We start from the raw sequence: 20048 nt of genomic DNA, 5'->3' as shown, positions 1-20048 counted from the left end.
TGCACGTTCCCCGAATTCAATTTGCATCTGTCTTTCATTTGCAGCGTGCCTGGCCTTAATACCTGGGAGTCTTCGCACAGCTCTGCAGTGCACAAACCCCTACCAGAGGCTCGCCCTGCACATCTCCTGCCTGTATTTGTCTATATTAAATCCCATTTGCATCTTTGTTCTGCATAAAGGCTTTTTTAAAACAACATTAAACATTAGCATGTGACTAGAAAACATTACGATACTCTCTCTTACACACACATACACACACCACTTCTCCCCTGTGTCCAGGTAGATACACACCTCGTAGCTCTCTCCCCTGCTTCATTCGGCGGACTCTGATCTTCAGCCTCATGTCTGTGTCTGTCTGCAGATCCGGCCAAAAACAGTCCTCTGCTGGGGCAATCACAACATCCAGAGGCATCCCCCAGAACACACTCTGTCCTACTTCTGTCCTAGACGATATTCTTCAGGTTCCTTCTAGGGCAGAAGTGATCAATGCCCCCTCCCCTCTGCGTTGCACAAAACTGCCAAACAGATTCACAGACCTGTTTGGCAAATGAAGCTGGTTGAGGTGAGACCAGAACCTCAGCGTAAAAATCCCAAATGGGAGAGAAACTCCTGTGGGTGCCCGAGTCCAGTCTGCTTAAGTCAGCTGTTCAAGTGTCCAGGACCCAGTACAACAAAAACTAGTCCAAGGAGTCTCAGTCCTCAGGTCCACTATTAGCGAAAAATCCCATGCACCGACCACAAAAATTCCTAAAATGCTCCTGCGTCAATATTGAGTAAGTCTGCGGTTTGGGGAAGAACGGTCGCTACAGAGAGAACACGAGGAAAAGCAGAAGTGAGCAGCCTGTAATGACTGTATGCAAACGCAGGCTGCGATCTGCCTGCAGCTGGTTTACACAACGTCTGCGCGTCTCTCTGAACGCGCTCGCTGTCTGCGAGAGTCCCCGGCCACAAGAGCAGCCCACTATTGTTGTGCTGCTCCGCTCTCCTCGTCGCTCATTTGCTCAGTCACTGGCGAACACTCCTCCTTCTCCCTACCTCCCTCCCACCGCTCGCTCTCTCTCTCTCTCTCTTTCTCTCTCTTCAAAGAGGATGACGGAGCTGCACTCTCTCCTCGAGCTCTAGGGGTGAATGAGCTCACTTGCCGTGAGCTCAGACTCTACCCTCCCTCCCTCCCTCCCTCCCTTGTGGAGCCAGCACTCCGTCATAGCTAATGTCTAAGGCATGTAACCACATTCCTTACTCACCCAACAAATATGCGGCCACCTCCGGGGATAGAAGCAGGCCTCTATCAGGGAGGGATGAAGGCTATGGGACAGATATCAGACTGTTGAGCACATACATGCATCCTGCCACATGCTTCATTAGCCTCTGTGGTCTTAATTACAGAGGAGAGAGGAAAGTCTTGGCTTATGAAGCAGGCTTTGTCTTGATGACAGTGGCTACAGGAAAAATGATGCATTAGATTATCTTTCATGAATGTTCAAACTGTAATTTTTTAAGACTTTCACAAAGCTGCACAGTGAGAGGAAGCTAACAGCCTCATTAGGTCGATTGCCTTAAATGTACTGTGGCTTCTAAGCCCCGCAGCGGGGATTAAGGCTGTCAGCGAGTGGAAAGCTGATTCGCCTGAATCTGGTGCGAGGATGTGTGCGACTTCACCGTGTTTCCTGCGCTGGTTCGTGTCGGCCGCGCGGGTGTTTGGGCACCGGCGGAGCCGATAGGGGGTTCGAGAGGAGAGGGGGCGCGGCGTGAGGCGCTACAGCAGCGAGAGGAAGGCGGAGAGAGAATGCAGACAAAAGAGGAAGGGAAGAGTAGGTGACAAGGCTGCGGTTGGCAAACATCACCCATTTGACAGGCCACAGGCTGCTGGTACTTTACTATGGAATGACAAACATGTAGGCCACAAGTCCAGCTATGGAGGCAAAGCAGCACAGGATCTACTGTATAACCACTGGAGAAGACTGAACGTTAATTAAATATTATCCCGAGACATGAGAGTGATTCAGTACAGCACGTTGAGAACTAAACATGTGCTCTTGTTATTATGATAAGGCAGACGTGCTATTAAAAACTACAGTACCTTCCAGAGCAGGCCCTCCTGACTGTCTGCTCAGTCTCAGCACGGTACACTGATTACATTCAAACCAGGTCAAATGGGCTCCAAGTAAATTAAGTCATCACGCACTGAACCCAGCCTCAGAAAAAAAAGGCAAATAAGCTTATACAAGACGTGTAGTTGGGCCAGCTGCGTGCTGACTGACTGACCTCATCGTATCGCAGCGGATCCCCGAGTGATCACACAGGGCTGGGAGCAGCCTTACGTCACCCCCTTTTCAACCGTGGGTCACCCAGAGTGGGAGCGGGAGGGGAAATAGGTCACCCTGGCCATGATGAGCATTGTGAAAAATGCAGACGTTGGTGCCGGGGAGGGTGCAGCTCGGAGGAGCAGGTGTGGGCCTCCAACGGCGGTCTTCAAACACACGCTGACCTCTCGTTATCCTGAACCCACAGTCTACGCGTCGCCCTGTTTTTTTTTTTGTTTTTGTTTTTTCTCCGTCTGTGTGGCTTGAAGACACAAACCAGCTCTGGGACACAGGACGCTGTCACACCTGCAAACGCGGCCACCTGACGGCTACGAGCGGCAAAACAAAGCAGCAGCTGGTTGACGTTTTAATAGCCGGACTCCTAAAGCAAACAGCGTGGGCCGTCCCCTTCGCACCCCCATGCTGCTCCTTCAGCCCTGAGCCCGGTCACCCAGAATAGTAGGTGCGTTAATTAGGGGATTAAGATGCTATAAATGACAGTCGAGCTTGTTTTATAGACTGCACACGTGTGCCACACTGCAATAGAAATAAACGTTCACACCAGCCCCCCCCCCCCACCTCCTCTGACACCGCTCAGATTTACAGCGGGCTTTTAAGGTAGAGGGCTTGTTACCGGGGCAACACAGTTTACACGCCTCGGCCAAAACAGATGAGGAGAGGAGCGGAGATCAGCATGAGATAGTGTCTGACGACAGAAAGGGAGAAGGTGTGGAAAGGCCAAAGGGGACCAGAACCTTGGAGACCAGGACAACACGGGCCGCCTCCACGCAACACGGTGTGTTATTAGGTTTCATAAATGAAAATAAGTTTTGTATTAAACTCAGTTTATGGATGTGCAGGACTTGGAAGGGGCTTTGCCTTAACACACTTCCAAATGACTTTATCTTTGTTTACAATTTCGTCATATTGAATATATTTAAGAGATAACTGTAACGTGCCGTCTACTCATCATTATTCAGAAATTAGGAACAAGTTTCTGCTCTAGTTCCAAAGTGAAAGTGATTTAGAATTATGTTTTGTATTAGTACTATAGAAAAATTAAAGCCTCTTCTTCACAATGTCAGACTAAGGCCTTTAAAACAGAAACCATGCATTAAATAGATAGTTAGATGGAAAATAGATAATACAATAAATAATAAAAATGCCACATTATTTTGCGATGAAACAAATCTAGAACTGCAGGTGACGTAGGACTTTTGAAATTATGGTCCATACACAATTTTTATAAAGAGGCAAAACTAAATGTACAGATAGAAGAAAATAAGACCACAACACTGATTGCACTGTTTAAAAATACCAGCAGAGGAATGCAGCAGCGGAGGAGGCGAAAACATTTATGGTTTTGATATCCGCATATTTTTCACTATATTTTTTGCCAGGGCCTGTCCCTCCTTCCATCGCAAGTCAGACAGGCAGCGACAGGAACGCCATCCTACACCACAGATCATCTGTCAGCATATCACAGGAAAGAGAGACGTCATTCTCCACATGCGGCAGGCTAAGGTGATGAAGACTGGGAGTTCATCGTGGCTTGAACCTGTGTTGTCGGCAACTGCAACTCTGTGTGTGTGTGTGTGTGTGTGTGTGTGTGTGTGTGTGTGTGTGTGTGTGTGTGTGTGTGTGTGTGTGTGTGTGTAACAGAGAGAGAGAGAGAGAGATGTTGCAATGAAAAAAAGAGGGTGAGCAGCACAAGGTGAGAGGAGAGAACGTTGGTGTGGGGGTCACACAGTTATTTGCACCAATATGTGTAAGCATATGTGTTCTTGCGTGTGTGTGTGTGTGTGTGTGTGTGTGTGTGTGTGTGTGTGTGTGTGTGTGTGTGTGTGTGTGTGTGTGTGTGTGTGTGTGTGTGTGTTGATAGCGCTGGCTGTCAGGGGATCAGTAACAAGGCTGCTCTTGCAGTGATGTAATGCCTACAGGAGGACACAGCTGCCATGCTTGGGGGGTGAGGTAGTCGCCATGGGAGAGAGAGGGGAAGATAGATGGAGCATTTGGGGGTGGGGGTTGGGGGATGGCGGAGAGAGGAGAGGAGAGGAGGGGGAGATTAGGTGGCTAAGGGTGTTGGAGGTATGGGTGTTTCAATCCGTAGGGAACCGTCCCTGTGCAGACACTTCAGCCACCTCAGAGAGGAAACGATGAGGTCCAAATAAAAGCAACCTGTAAGGAAGCACTGCCTCGACTCAGTCACGTGTGAGGCGGTTTCATCTGTGTCTGTGCAGCCCGGAGGGAATGCTGCTCACATCAGTCACGCAGCGGACCTCCTGCCCTCCGAGCAACTCAGCTCGCCTGGAGGGGCTCCGCACCCCGTGGCTACTGCACCAGCAAATCTGTCCCGCTGGCAAGAAACGAGTTTACACTCCCAAATATACACACTCAGTCAAGCACATATACGATGACAAGCAAACACACACACACCAGGGCAGAGAAGAGGGTAAGCTATTAAACACACCGAGGGAGGCTCTCGCAACCAGACGGGCCCTCATAAACCAGATGAACTACTTAAAAATCCCAGTAGGAGATGTTCAGCCGTGTGTGTGTGTGGGGGGGCTCATCATACAAACGCTGCTGGCCACCGCAGGCATGTTTGCATGGACGCAAAGCCTGCAGATTTACTTTGTATAAAAGTGCGAGTGTAATTGATTGAAGCTAATTTCTTGGCTCGCAGTGAGACGGTGCGCAGCTGCTCTTGAGTTTACATATAGAGTGATGCATGCAAGCGCGTGCAATAAAGGTCAGAAAGGAGCATGCAGCATGTAAATGGGGGAAAAGTGTGGAATTTGTGTCTAATTTCCCCAGAGGAGAGTTTGTCTACACAGGTTCGCTTGAGCAGAACCAACGGTTGCTAATGACCTGAAGCTGGGATGCACGGAGCTTCCTTGGAGCCCTTGAAGGCAAGAACTGGGAAACAAAGCTCACCTGCCTCAATGTCTGTCAAATGCTGAGCAGTCTCTCTCACACACACACACACACACACACACACACACACACACACACACACACACACACACACACACACACACACACACACACACACACACACACACACACACACACACACACACACACACACACACACACACACACACACACACACACACACAGCAACATAGGCGAGCTGACAGCGCATCCGTTTGCTTTTAATGGGCCTGAAACGCTGCAACATACGACCTGACAGGCAGGTCTCAGATCAGTTCAGTTTTAATTAGATCTCATCAGCGCTGTGGGTAGACTGACAGACACACTGTCCTCACAATAGTGCTTTAAGCCATGCCATCTGGTGGAGACACACACACACACACACTCAGCTTTTATGCCTTACAATTAATTGATGAGATCCGTTTCCTCATTGTCCTCAATTCTTTCAAAAAAAAATCTTATTACATTATCAATGTATAACACACGCATTAGTGTATCTCTCAACACAATAAAAAGCACAATATATACAATAATTCCTATGAGAAACAAAAAAAATAGCGCTGAAATAAATTGTCTCAAATCCAAGCTCAAAACATTATGAAACTTTCAGTCATTCACAGTCGTCTCTCGTACACTGATACAGAAGTAAGTAGAAGTAAGCCGTTACACCCTGGAGACTGCATTTGGGCGTACACCAACATGGTGACAGCAGCTATCGCAACAGCCGCAGTCAGTTTTCCTGCTATTACAGACCCTGGAGACAGTGTGTGTGTGTGTGTGTGTGTGTGTGTGTGTGTGTGTGTGTGTGTGTGTGTGTGTGTGTGTGTGTGTGTGTGTGTGTGTGTGTGTGTGTGACATCCACAACACAGCGGTGACATCACTCCGGCAGCCACAAAAGAACAATAGGGAAGGAATGACGCCATGGTGCGAGAGGAACTGGGCAAGCTGTTTGTGTGTGCACTCTGCCAACGCCTTCATGATGCTTTTCAACCACGGTAGGAGTACTGAGCTTTGTGTGTCCTGAAACAAACACCCTGCTGAAGACATGCATTTGGAAACATACATGTTCCCTCGACATCTCTTTCTTTCACCCCAGGGGGCCCTGTGGTAATTTTATCAGAAACAGGAAACGGTTACACAACAGCAGGGGAACTGGCCTCTCTGCAGCCTGCCTTCATCTACACATGTGTCTATCCGTTTGTGGAAACTGGATTCTGTGTGTACAGAGGAGGAGATATCAAGAGGAGTGGGGCGCGATCACAAATTACTGCATTCCTCAATCTGGGGCCTTGGGCTCGCCTGGAACTCCAAAATTAGCCTGTTGCTGTGGCGATGGAAAAATCTCCTGCCTGTATCCCAGAGGTTGAGCCCAAACGCGTGTGTGGTCAGCGTGTATTTACGGTAATAAGACCCTCTGCTACAAGTCCGTGTACATACCAGGAAAAGTGTTAACCGCCGAGGATTTGAACCCTCCGCTGTGCTACTGGGTGCTAGTGTCGTCCACTGCCTGGGACTTTGGAAAAGAAGTTCCCTGTGTGTGTTCAAATTTTGAAATAAATAGGAAGCTGCACATTAAAATAGATTTCCTCACAGTCGGTCACGACTGAAAAACGCTGCCAAGAAATACAATGTCGTCCTCGTAGCAGAGGTGCAGGCTATATTTGATTAAAATGAGAAAATATGAGTAAATAAGAAAGCAGGGATACGGCATTCCAGAGCTAAAGGGCATCAAAGTGGTAATAAACAGGAATCCGCCATTGTTCCAGGGAATGACACTATGACAGGAGCGGCGGTGGGCAGTCCAGGCATGAATGGAATCTGGTGGACGTCGGCCAGCTCTGGGTCGGATAAACTACCATAATTGTCGGCTACTCCTTTCCCCCGTTTTTTTAGCCCTTGGAAATTTCCACTCCACATGTGTGTCAGAGTCATCAGCTGAGACGCGGCGGCGGCGAACTGGCCAACGCTCGGCCTGAATTCCCGGCGAAGCGGAGTTACGAGGTGCTGACGGGGGCGCAGCGCGGAGGAGGAGGAGGAGGAGGAGAAGCGGCCCCCGGTTTAGCGCGCTGTTCAGCCTCAGCTCCCGTTGACCGGCTGTGTTGACACTGTCAAGGTAACGGTTTAAACAAACACGCCGCATGAATGCATAGGAGGGGGTGGGCCGGGACGCTCAGAAGGCCTCTGGATAGACTTTAAATGCCGGAAGGCACGCGCTGCGGATGGGCCCGGTGCACAAGGCAGCTCCAACGCATGCGGTCACGGCGTTCAAGCCAGCGTGGTGCAAGCACAAGGCTGCCTTCTTACGAAACATGCAAGGAGCAGCTCATGAAATGACATGAGGAGATTTTTTTTGTGGTTGCGAAGAGTCTAAGGGCTGCATCACAAGACGTTTCTATTCATATCCTGGAACCTTCAACCTACGTCCTACGAGAAGCACAGTTTTTGAATAATACGGTTTAGTATGTGCGCGCTATTTGCTGTTTGAGGACAAAATACATGATGTTCCCCGGAGTCTGTGCTCAGATTGTGGAAGCGTCTTCAGCATTAATCTTTATCTGCAATACGTGGAATTTATGCTCATTTCTCATCTACCTGCATCTGGAAGGAAATGTTTTTCTCCCTACTTGAATTCTGGAGTACGTTATATATTTACCAGAAAGAGTGATGGCGTAGGGGAAGAGGAGCATAAGGCAAACAGAGCAGTGAGATCACGTCATGGTGGAAGCATTTTGGCAACGACACACACACACACGCACACGCGCACGCACGCACGCACACGCGCACGCACACACACACACACACACACACACACACACACACACACACACACACACACACACACACACACACACACACACACACACACACACACACACACACACACACACACTGTGTGGGTGCTGTTTCTTGTTCTCCTGTTTTGAGGGAAAGAAGAGGAAAATGACATCAAGCTCATCATGTGAGGCCAATGAGACAGATGGGGGGGGGGGGGGGGGGGGGGGGGGGGGGGGGTCTAGGGAGAAACAGAACATTGTTACATAAACTCCATTTGGTTCAGGCCTCCTCTGGGCCCTGTTACCATACTATGTGTCTGTGGGTCCCTGTCCACATGCATCTTATTGTGTGTGCTATGCATCATCAAGGTGTGATGCTTTTAACGTACCTGCAGAATGAATGTGGACACAACAGAGCATTACATCACTGTGGAGCTCAAAAGCTTCTCCGGTTCTTTCAGAGGCGGGAGGTGATGTCATAGATATTTTCATAGGCCATTTCCTTTGACCTTTGTGCTCCCTTGGTTGGGGTGGGGCTGATGTGTATGCGCCCTTATGTCTGTATGTGTTTATGTATCTGCAGGCCAGGGTGAGAGCAGCGAGGCCACTGGCGCCAGATGTGACGACCGCAGGAGTCTGGGCCTAAAAATAGAGCTCTGTTCTCAGCGCCGTGAAACAGAGGAGAGGATAGGGGAGGAAGGGAAGGGGGGTTATAGGGGGCAAGGTAAAGGGGCTGAAGGAGTGATGGAAGGAGCGATGGAGAGGAAGGCGAGGTCACTGAGAATAATGTGTCAGCTCTCCCTGGGGAAGGTGAGCTCAGCTCCTAATGGCACCACTGGCTCCTTCTCAATGAAATCATTGATCTGTTGGAACTCCCCACAGTGTAATGGAGAGGGGTCAAATGGAGGAGGGGGAGTAGAGGTGCAGAGAGGGCAGGTTATGAGGCTCGGCGAGACAGGCCATAAAGAGCGCATAGAGGCGGCCGACGGAGGAAGGCCAGCCTCGCGGAGCTACACACGGAGGCAGGGAGCGGCGGCACCAACACTCACGTCAGTCTGACCTCCATCACGCTGGCATCAACAAAGAGAATGCACGCTCCTGTGTAGCGCTTGACGGACTTGAGATGGCACAAAACGACTACCCATCGCACATGGCGGCCACAAAACAGGACAGGGTCTGGATGGGGCTGGTTCAGACGACGTGCGGACCTCCTGCTCGGCCCCACGCACAGAGAAAAACCACGAAGAAGAGAAGAGGAGGGAGCTTCAGCTCCGACGAAGCTGATTAACAGCACAGGTCGGAGCAGCGGCCTGTCAATGAATGAGCCCTCGGACCACACAAGCTCTGAGTGACAGGCACACGAAGCAATGAATGCAGCCGACTGAACACCTGCACACACACACGCACACACACACACACACACACACACACTGAAGGCACAAAGGCACACACAGGACGAAATGAGGAGCATTACCTAATCTCCCCAATAAGTGTTTTTTGTCCTTTTTCTTCTTCATGCACCCTCGAACGTTGCCGTGTGCGCGTGCACGTGCCACTTCATATGCACATACCCATGCAGAAAACACAGCCACACAAACAGACCTCCTTATGCAGCTCACTGGAATGTCCCTGTGAACGGCTGCATTGTGGGATTGGGCCTGCGAGGATTACCTCACCTCTTCAGCTCTCCTCTGAATCGCACGCGCTGCCGCCCCGTTGTGTAACAGCTCAGAAGAATGACACACAACTGGGCTGACCCTTGTACCTCTGCCTGTGCAGTCACACCCTAAACCTGATCTCATCAAAGCCCCGGGACGCACAGCAGCTACTGTGTGTGAGAAAAAGGGAGAGGCGCCTTGCGTCTCCTACTACCGCTCATCTCATCGCCAGCGCCGTGTCTCCTCCTGTTTGTTTTTGCATTGAGCCGTCACGCAGCCTGTAGTAAAACAAGCTCAGATAGGACGTACAAACGCCTCATCCACGAAAGGCATCATCATACCTGCATGACATTTCATTTGAGTTGCACCAAACAACTGAGACGTCTCTAAATTGTTGAAAAGAATAGCAGCAGTCACAATATTAGGGATACACCCTATAAGTGAACAGGGCCATCACTAAACTGTATACTGACTGCGTAAAGCACATGGAATGTGAAACAGCTCAAACCTCATCAAGCCTGTTTGGCACAGAACTGGTGAAGGCCAGACTGACATGTAGTAAATGCATGGATAACATACACTTCACTGCAACCAAAAAAAAAATTAATCAAATCTCAGGAATCGATGAAAGGTGCATCATCTATTTTTTGTGGTCAAACCTTCAAATTCTTTATTTATCTTGATATAAAAGTTAGATTAGCTTTATTTGAACTCATCTCAAGGTTTCAGAAGTAGATTGTTATATACGACAGAATATAACAATATAATTATTAATATTATTGAATGTTACTGAAGGAAAACCCTCTTTAATGGTAGACACTGGGACTGTCCTCCTGGGTTATTGTTGTAGACCAGTGCATAATGTTCAACCAGTGCACACCTCCAGCATATGACCTCATCCCTCAACTCCACCTCATTTCCTATCGTCTCTTTGACCCAGCAGCGTAGGGCTTCAGTAATCCAGTGAAAAACACTGGCAGATGGTGCTGGGAAAGATTAGATGCAGTCTTCTGCATCTGCAAACTCCACACACGTATTAGATGTCCGAAATAAACACCTTTATGTCCCTTCACACTCATTTCCTCTTTAAAGACCTTATCAGATCGCTTGATAACGTTTTATTTTCTAGTCCCAGTTTAACAACATGTGCTATGAATAAAATACACATAAACATTTTTATCGCCACTTCTCATCCAGCTTTCATCTGCAGAGGAAGACAAAACTTTCCTATTCTTGCGCCGTTTGATTATCGTCATTCTGTTTTCTCTCTCGCCTTGTGCTAAAATTACAACGCGGGGATCAGATGTCAGCATCAAAACATTTCGCCCTGGCAGGCCTACATCAGAGCAGATGTGACGCACGCCGCGGCTAGCGCAGCACCTAGCGCAGCACCAGCAGGCAGCGGCGTGTGCTGCAGCTTGGTGGGAAACACAAGCTTTACAGCCACTGGGGAGACAGCTGGCTCCAACCGGGTGATGTTCCACACACACACACGCACACACACACGCACACACACACACACAGAAGTCAGAACTCTGAAAAAGGCAAGGCACATCAGCCTGAACTCCGATCGGGTGAGATCACTGCTGTGGTAAAAATAAGGCTGTACTGAGAAAGATGTTTCGTTTCTCACAACACTTTCACAGTTGATGAGGTAATAACGCAAACACACACATGCACAAGTAGCACAAATACGTTTAACCTCTGCGTAAACATTTTCTAGCCGCCACATCCTGTGTTCCTTTCTATTTCAAACTAAACACAGGGTGAGAGTCACTTGCTGCCCAGATTACTTGTCTCATTCACAAAAACAATGGCCCTTTTGGGACATGGCTGCTCCATGACATCACCCACATGTCGGAAGTGGCGCTTTCGGAGCCTGACTTATTAATGATCAGCGAAGAGAAACCCAAGACGAGTCACGCATCGTTTTCCAGACCAATACTTTCCCAGTGCAAACGCTTTGGTTGCGTAACATAACGCATTAAACAGCTAATCTGACAACTGCTTAGTTAGAGTTGTTAAAAATATGAGAACCAAAAACCCATTTGTGTGTGTGTCCTAACCTCCAGCCTCTATATAAGCAGAGGTTAAGGCAGAAAATCCTCCGTCCCTCAGACAGCCAGCTCAGTAATTCGTCTTTTATTCTGTCCAACCCATTTATGGATTCCTTTTTATCGTTCTATCGGACCCCCCCACTCCTTCCTCCCATCCACATCAGCCCTCGCATGATTTGCACTGCGTGTGCATGTGTGTATGTGTGTGTGGTCTGCATATGTGAGGCTGAAAATAAGTTGCCAGTCAGAAATGAAGTCATCGCAGGAATTATTAGCATAATAAATCAGAGGTTCAGTAGAGGGGCAGGGGAGGAGAGATGGAGGAGAAAGCCAGGGGAGGATTACTGTTTGCAATTTGGAAGTATCTTGATTCGTAAAGAATGTGAGAGGTGGGGTAGAGCCAATAAAGGTCAGGAATGAAGAAGAAGAGCAAAAAAGGAAAGGAAAGGTTTGGGTATCAACAAAGCTACTGATTCAATTCTGATGTCATTTGTTTAAATAATAGTCTAAAGCTGATATTTAAAATACAATGAGCGTGCACGTGCACATGTGCAGTGTCTTTCTGTCTCACTGCACACGCATCGCGTGCACGCAGACACTGGCTGCTAGTTCCACTGACCCCCGTTAACGCAACCACCCAAACAACAGCCAACGCCATTGGCTGAGTCCTTTCTGGGAATATTCTCTGCCTCTGTTGTCGTGGAAACAGCAGAACAGCGGAGACAGAAATGGAAGAAGTGTTATTCATCTTTTTTTTTCTCCTAAAGAAAGACAGTAGGAGTCAGACTGAGAGGAGGAGATCGCTGACAGGGGGTCTTTCATTAAGAAGGCTACGATGTCTGAGGAGAAAAGCTGAGGATGACAATCTTGCCCTTATTCAGAGACAATCACAAGTGTGTGTGCTTAACCTAAGCATGTGCTCAGAACATTTCTGTGACTGTGACTAATTGTGGAAGCTGCTTTGAGGCAATCCTCGGCATCAATGGATGACTCATGAAAAAAAGCGATAATCTCCCGGCAGAGAGGAAGAGCTGAGAGGAGGACAAGGGTGGTGAGAGCGGTGATTTGCCCTGACCAGAACGCCTCTGCCATCTCACTTCCAATCCTGACTGAAGCAGATTACGCTCTCCTTTTCACGCTGACACAATTGGGACAAATTCATGAGTATCTAATAGTGTGTGTGCGTGTCCTCCCTCAAAAAGCAGCAGCTATCACATCCAGGATGTTATTAACTCAATGAGGCCATTAACAGTTTTGCAGGGGGCTTTGAATGCTTATAGGACACAATGACAAGATGATAACTGTGATAAATAGGGTCAAGGATTGCAGTTAAGCTTCAGCTCTATTTAAGTGATGCTAAAAGACTTCAGGGTGGCTTAAACATCAAAGAGTGATCAGAGAGGCTTTGGATCCAGGCGGCACGGCGCTATAAGACGTCTTCCGCATACACAGTACCTGTGAAAGTCGGATTACTGCCAGTTACGAAATGAGGAACACGATGACGTGAGGAGGTAAACGTTTCTCATGCTCCCTAGTGACACCTGCTGTCCAAACCGAGCAGCGACAGACAACAACATTAACTAGAGAGGGGATGTGAAGCCCACCTTCCCACCGGTGAATACAGGAAGGGCAACACATATAAAACAAACAAAGCCAGGGTAAACATCCTCTGTTCACGCACGCATCCTTACACGCTTACCGGTAAGCAGGGAAACTTTGTGGAAGGTGCCCTCCAACTTCCCCATGAGGATGTGAACAAAGCCGTCTTTGGACAGGTGCCCTGCCTCTTTGGAACTCTGGTCATAAACCACCACTTCCTGCTTTCTGCCCAGCTCCACCTGTGCAAAAGAATAAACAGCAAGGGAGGAAAGTCTATTATTCAGTCTATACAGTGTGTGAGGCATATACGGCAGGGATTGGGCCCCGCTAAGACAGAATTGACCCTGATATTAGACAACACACAGTGGGTCTAAATCTCCTAGAACACAACTACAGGTTATGTTAGAGTCAAGTATTATGACAAAGCATGGATTTAGCAATGATGTTACACTGATTTTATCCACTGTGCAGATATTGCTGAGAGTGATGTTAGCACAATCATTAGAGCTCCAGAGGGTGTGGACATGCATCAATCTGATGCTGCTTGTGTCAGACTGACAGAAGGATGAGAGGATCTGAGCATGCGCCGGGGCGATGCAGTGTGGCCGCGTGTTTGCCTGTGCAACTCTGCATCGCCCGGGCGCATGTGTGTGTGTTGTTCACCATGTTGTCAGGCAGGCTTCGGTCACATGACCGTCAGGCGGCGCCTACTGCAGCTATGAATCACTGCATCATTGAACTGCCACTGGACAGGAGGGGAGAGAGGGGAGGAGGAAGGAAGGAAGGAAGGGGCGACCGCGGGAGGAGCGGGGAGGGGGGGGGGGGTGGTCAGGGAAACATGGAGGCGAGATGGAGAGAGGTGCGAGTGGCAAATGGATGAAAGGGTGTAAACAAAAGGTGAGACAACAAAGAAAAGCAAAGATGGAGGGGGCAGGACGATCCGAGCCACAAACACAGCACTTCACAGCCACCGAAAATGTGCCATTTAATGGTGGTAATGGCTCATGGTGGACCCAGCTACGCAGCGCACGAAGCGGCTCTGGCTACAGGGCCTTGGCAGACAGCCACGCAGGTGATTCAGACAGGACAAGGTCAGCCTGAAGTCTGCCTACACTGTACAAGCAGCTCTGGTCCAGCAGTTAGCTGCATCCCATACTGACGTTGGAGAATGAAAAGCAGAGATCTTGATGCACTGATGCACAACAATGCACTGCTTTATTTCTGGGATTGATGCATCACATGTTTGTCTTCACACTTCCTTAGTTTTAAATCCCCTACGCCCTGCGTCTTGACTAACCCTGGGTAATTTTAGGTAATAATCTTAATGGGATGAGATCTAATTCGGGAGCCCGCTCACTGTCCGAGGATTACAGGCTTTGAAACAAACGCACAGTAGAGCACATGTGAAACACAGGTGCACCGACTGCAGAGGCCAGTTTCCACAGTCTCAAACTGCACGGTGCAAAAAAGGTTCCACTTCTTAGGCAACAACACAAAATGAGTGCCGAGGTAAAAATAGAAATGCCACTCGGTTCGTGAGTGTCGAACAAGGAGTGGGTGACACATTCTAGGATGCAACTTCTAATTCCCATTTAAAATGGCTTTATTAACAGAAACAATGTAAAATGAACACAGGCAAAATACTGTATTTTTACTGAAACACTAAGCAAATGTGGAAGATTTAGTGTTTCTGCTGACGGGATGAAATTCCGCCCTCCCTCATCTCCTTTGAACGTAATCCTTGTGAAAAGAAATAGCAACCTAATAATAGCAGTCTATATATAATAGGGTGTATGTATGACAGTACTAATAGTAGGGTATCAGCTATACTCCACTCTGTGTGAATGAAGTTAAAGCTATACCTCCTGCTTAGTATGTGAGATGCGTAGACTTTGCTGCAGTGTTAGAGGTCAATGACCTGGGGGGAGCGGGGCTGGCTGTCAGACTGCAGCAGCAGCAGCAGCAGCAGCACAGACCTCTCATCCCTCTGCAGTGCTACAGCATCACCACCACTACAGCTGCACCGGCCCAGGCGCTCTGACGCATGCTCACTGCAGGAAAACATGGAAAAAGCAGGCAAAGGAGAGGGACGGAAACAAGGAGAGGGAGCGTGGAAAGAGGAGCAGGACTCGTTTGGGGGGGGTTGGAGAGTGCGAGGTGGCAGAGGCCATGCGTCGCTGGCGCAACGAGAAAAACGACAGCGTTGTGCAAGAGTCAGAAACCTGTTTAGAACTGACCTCGCGTCATAAAATATGAGTGTGGGAGGAAAAACGAGGCCTGACACAAGGCTGCAATTCAGGACTCGGCCTTACTGTCAACGCAGACGCACACACACGCACACACACACACACACACACACACACACACACACACACACACACACACACACACACACACACACACACACACACACACACACACGCGCAACTAAGTAGATCTGAGGAATTGTGGGCCGGCATAAGGTAGAACATGGTTTCCCCTGACCTCAGCAGCGCCCCTCATTATTGACAAGGTCAGTGCTGAGCGGGACAGTTATGTGTGAACCGGCCTGTGACACAACATCAGCACAAACAGGCTAAAAATTGCTCCACATTCCCGGAGCGCAGTCTGGGTCGCCCTCTCTGGGGCTGCACTGTACAGAAGGCGAGCTCACTGCAGCACCAGCTCTGTTGCAGTGGAGGACAGTGCTTTCTGCTCCTCCTGGCAATAATACAGGAGTCTGAAGTATTGTTAACAGATAGAGACCAAATCTAGTGTCATTTGAATAGAATGCTATAATAATGATTCTTCATGTTGATTCTTCAACTTTTTTGAATAACTCATCTGACTTATATCGCTGGAAAACACCGGATACTTCCTGTGTACCACACCACACCAGGACCAGATGATGTCATCCACTGGCACCGGCAGCTGCCAGTTTTGCTTCAGATGTTTGTGTCACAGTTCTCGTGGGCCAAATGGTACAAAGGATGTAATACACACAGGTTAGACGCTCTACACGGCGTGAAAGCAAAGTCTGTACACAAAAACAAGCGAGCACGTGATTCCTGACAGACATGGTGACAGTGAGGAGTAAGGATCAGACGCATGTTGTAGATCCGGTTTTGCGTCGTTTTCTTCCCTGCTCGTAATGAAAGCCACATTTCCCACATAAATCAATAATGAATCACTGCTTCTGGTTTATTAAGAAAAAGATACTGTATAGTCTGACATAAAAGCTACTCGGGTTCAGTAGTTTGGGTCTGGAAATGTATCTCACTCATCAGCATGTGTCTATGTCAAACTGTAGGATCCTTAGGGCAAACAGTGATTCATGCCATGACCTCATTACACAAACATATGACATACTCGGCTCTGTGCAAAAACGCAGCGTCTTTGTTTGAACTTGGCAAAGGGAAAAATGTGAATGAAACATGCGAGAAATTCCCTGAATTTGCCCTTTGGTTAATGTGGGAAATGTGGAAATCAGTGCAGTGAGTCACTGGGTAAGTTTTGATTCTGCTGCAACTGTCGCAACTGTTTGATAAAAAGTCCTGCGGTTACGGGAAGCATCATTAAATATCATCTGAAGATCATTGTTCTGTGTCTGATGCGTCAATAATCAGAATATCCCGTGCCACTTTTTTTGTCATTTTTTAACTTCTACCCAGTGTTGGAAATATTTCATTCGCCCATGCTTACAATACATTCTGCCCCATTTGTGATAAGAATAAACAGAACACGTGAAGTGTCATCAGCGTTGATGATGGACATCTTATTCGGTGGCTAAATACATTAGAGGTTCATGTGCTTTGTTCCCCTGGTGCTACACAGAGGCTCTCAGCCACTCCACCACTTAGGATCACAGAGACATCGCCAGGCTCTCCTTAGTGCTACGTGGCCCTTACACAGTATTAAACAACACTGGGCTCCTGTTCCTTGTTATGACTATTACGTTATCACAACACTTGAAGTCATACAGGGGGTGTAATTAAAGGTGGAGGACTTTACTGTAAACAGAACCAGCAACAACTAAACGTGTAAGAGTTATTCAACTGTGACAAAGGCACCATGATACATGTGCTGATAGACCGAAAGCAATTTTTAGATTCTTTTTATCATTTCTAAATGTTTTTTTTTTTACTGATAACACTGTACAATTACTGATAATAACAACAAAAACAACATTTCCATTAGCCTGTGTGGATGATTTAAGTATTCAATTTAAAACTGTAAAAAAAATTTTAAAAAATTAACGAGCTCCAAACCAAACACCCAGCGTTGCATCTGGATAAAACATCAAGAAAACAATTTGCTTTCACAAATGCCTGACGATTAATCTTCTTTAAATGTCACATTACAGCACTGAACAGAGTAACATCTCTATAGGCTGGTACTGTATCTACGCCCTACTACTCTCGAGCCCATTCATCAGAGATCAAGCCTTCATCCGTTCATAAGGCAGGAAGGGTTCCTGTCTGGGCTGACTGCTGGTAGTGAAAACCTCTGTCCATCTGTCAGACCTGGCTGTCCCCATCACAGCAGCAGGGATTAGCCAGGCTTAAGCCAAGAAACCAGCCGCCGGCCTCCAGCCTGTCAGAAAATGCACGAGGAAGCCCCATTTGTGACTAATGTCATCGCTCTCCCAGCAGACGGCCACCACCACCTACTGTAACCTACTGTATCCAGCTCTCTGTGACCTATATTACCACACAACATTAATACCGAGGCTGTGGAGGTACCGGCTGGAAACAGGGCACAGGTTTGGTTGCTGCTGTGCTGGACATGAATGTCCATTCAGCTCAGTTAACTGAAGCGTTGGGAGCTTCTATGAAAGAGGGTGAGCAGCGCCTTGGGGGATGCAGGCTATTAGTGCTCAATGGGAGGCAGCCAGGGAGGAGGCGGAGAAGCAGCCCATCCATGAATACCCTCTGTGCTGCTCTCCTGCTTCCTGCATCCACTTCCCTAACAAAGAGCCACAATCGTGTCCTTTGCTGTCTTGGCCGACCGAGGCATCTCCTGGCAGCAGACCGAGCCATGCGGGGGGTAGAGGGGTGCGTGTGTGTGTGTGTGGGGGGGGGGGTTAGCCGGCTTTAACACCACACAGCCAGTCTACACGTGCCCAGCCCACGGCCTGCCAGTGGCCCCACAAAAGGGATGATGTCATGCTTAGCCAATAACAAAAGAGTCTTGCTCTGTCGGGCCCTCCTCTCTCACCCAGCTTGTTCCAGCTTTATCCAGCCTAGCATTAATCGCACGCCTTATCCTCTTTACTGGGGGTGGGGAATGGATAATAACAAACCAGCCATGGGGCAACAGAGGGAGAAGAGGAAGAGAAATGAATAATGAAGGAACGGCCTGGTGGTTGGAAGGCTGCAGGCGACGGTAGTGGGAGACAGACAGAGCTGTCACGAGAATGAAAGTGAAAGACATGAGGAGGAAGCGTGGCTCGACGGGGTGCCACCCTGAGAGCTCTACCAACCACAGGGCCCCCACACGGAGACGGACCCACAAGACTCGGCATGAAAGGCGCGCCGCTGCTTCCAGCACCGACTAATGAGACTCGAAGTGTGACACGAGCCAACACCTCTCATGCTTCCCAGCGCTTTGTCTCCAGCTCACTTTCCTGCCGTTGCTGGTCTGTAAGTGGCAAGAACAGGTCACATCGCGACATACTGTGCAGTAAAGCAACATTATCCGGACCAGACATTCTGAGATGCCGGAGCATCTTTTGATCAAGCTACTGCATATGCAAGGCTAATTGCTGAGTAAAGTTGAAGGTAGGTTATGTGGCTGCACAGTAACAGTCTACACCAAGAAGCCTAGCCTTCAACTGTAATGAGCTACAACAAAGGGAGGTCCAGAAGAAGTCCATCCGCCAGTCTATCGCACACAACACACAGACAGACAACCATTCACACCTACTGGCAAATTTTGAGTGACCAACAATCCTAATGCATGTTTTTGGACCGTGGGAGGAAGCTGGAGAACCAGGAGAGAACCCACGTGAATATGGGGAGAACATGCAAACTCCACAAACTTCCCGTCCGGGGAATCGAACCCAGGACCTTCTCACGGTGAGGCAACAGTACTACTACCGTGCCGTCCAAGGACATAAATCAGCTACATTATTAGAATGAGATACAAAACAGGTTAAGAACTCTGACCTGCGCCTGCCAACCAGGAAGTCAAACCACACCAACATAAACAATAGCATTTTATGGACTGGTGTTCAAACCCATGGGTGTGTCCTGTTATGTGCCAGTGGCTTTTTTGAATTTTTGTATTGCATTAAGTGTTAAAAATCTGGAGCATGAGGAAGAGACATGGAGAAGAAATTCCACCTCGTAACTTCCAAATCTTCATTGCTGTGTTTTTGTCCCATTGCTATGCGTGAAGCTGTTGGCACAAAACACTTATCAAGCCTAAAAGACACAATGTCTGCTCGATTTCTCTCCATACAGGCCCTTCAGTTTCACACCGGGACTAAAAATACAGTAGTCAGCATGCCACGGGGTGGACGGGCCACGGAAAAAAGGCTGTCATCTTTAAAAGAGAAGTCATGGAAAACGGGAGGATCCGATTTCAGGGCCACTGATAAGCAACAAACCTGCAGTAAGCCAGCCCGCCCGCCAAATATAGCCCCCGCTGATGTGCTGCAGGCGTAGACCAGCACGGAAATGCCCCATCCAGAACCCTAGAGCAACGTGGGTCAGGATGCCGGAAATTACCCGAGAACCC

General features: G+C 48.4%; 1 protein-coding gene across 4 annotated transcripts in view; it reads right to left on the bottom strand.

Moving 5' to 3' along the window:
* The window catches only part of dusp8a (dual specificity phosphatase 8a), a 35243-nt gene that overhangs the window by 9059 nt on the left and 6136 nt on the right, over positions 1 to 20048 (bottom strand). For 3 of the 4 annotated variants that reach the window (XM_029153268.3, XM_029153269.3, XM_029153270.3), the window contains exon 3: positions 13429 to 13567. In XM_029153268.3, coding sequence (XP_029009101.1) covers positions 13429 to 13567 — 139 coding nt within the window. Of the gene's footprint in view, positions 1 to 291; positions 1057 to 13428; positions 13568 to 20048 lie in introns of those variants that run through there. The other variant, XM_029153271.3, reaches the window with a different exon arrangement.

This window comes from Betta splendens, chromosome 6 (genome assembly GCF_900634795.4).
Source record: "Betta splendens chromosome 6, fBetSpl5.4, whole genome shotgun sequence".
Lineage (NCBI taxonomy): Eukaryota > Metazoa > Chordata > Actinopteri > Anabantiformes > Osphronemidae > Betta > Betta splendens.
The sequence above is the reverse complement of the archived record's forward strand: the minus strand, read 5'-3'. Positions and strand labels throughout refer to the sequence as shown.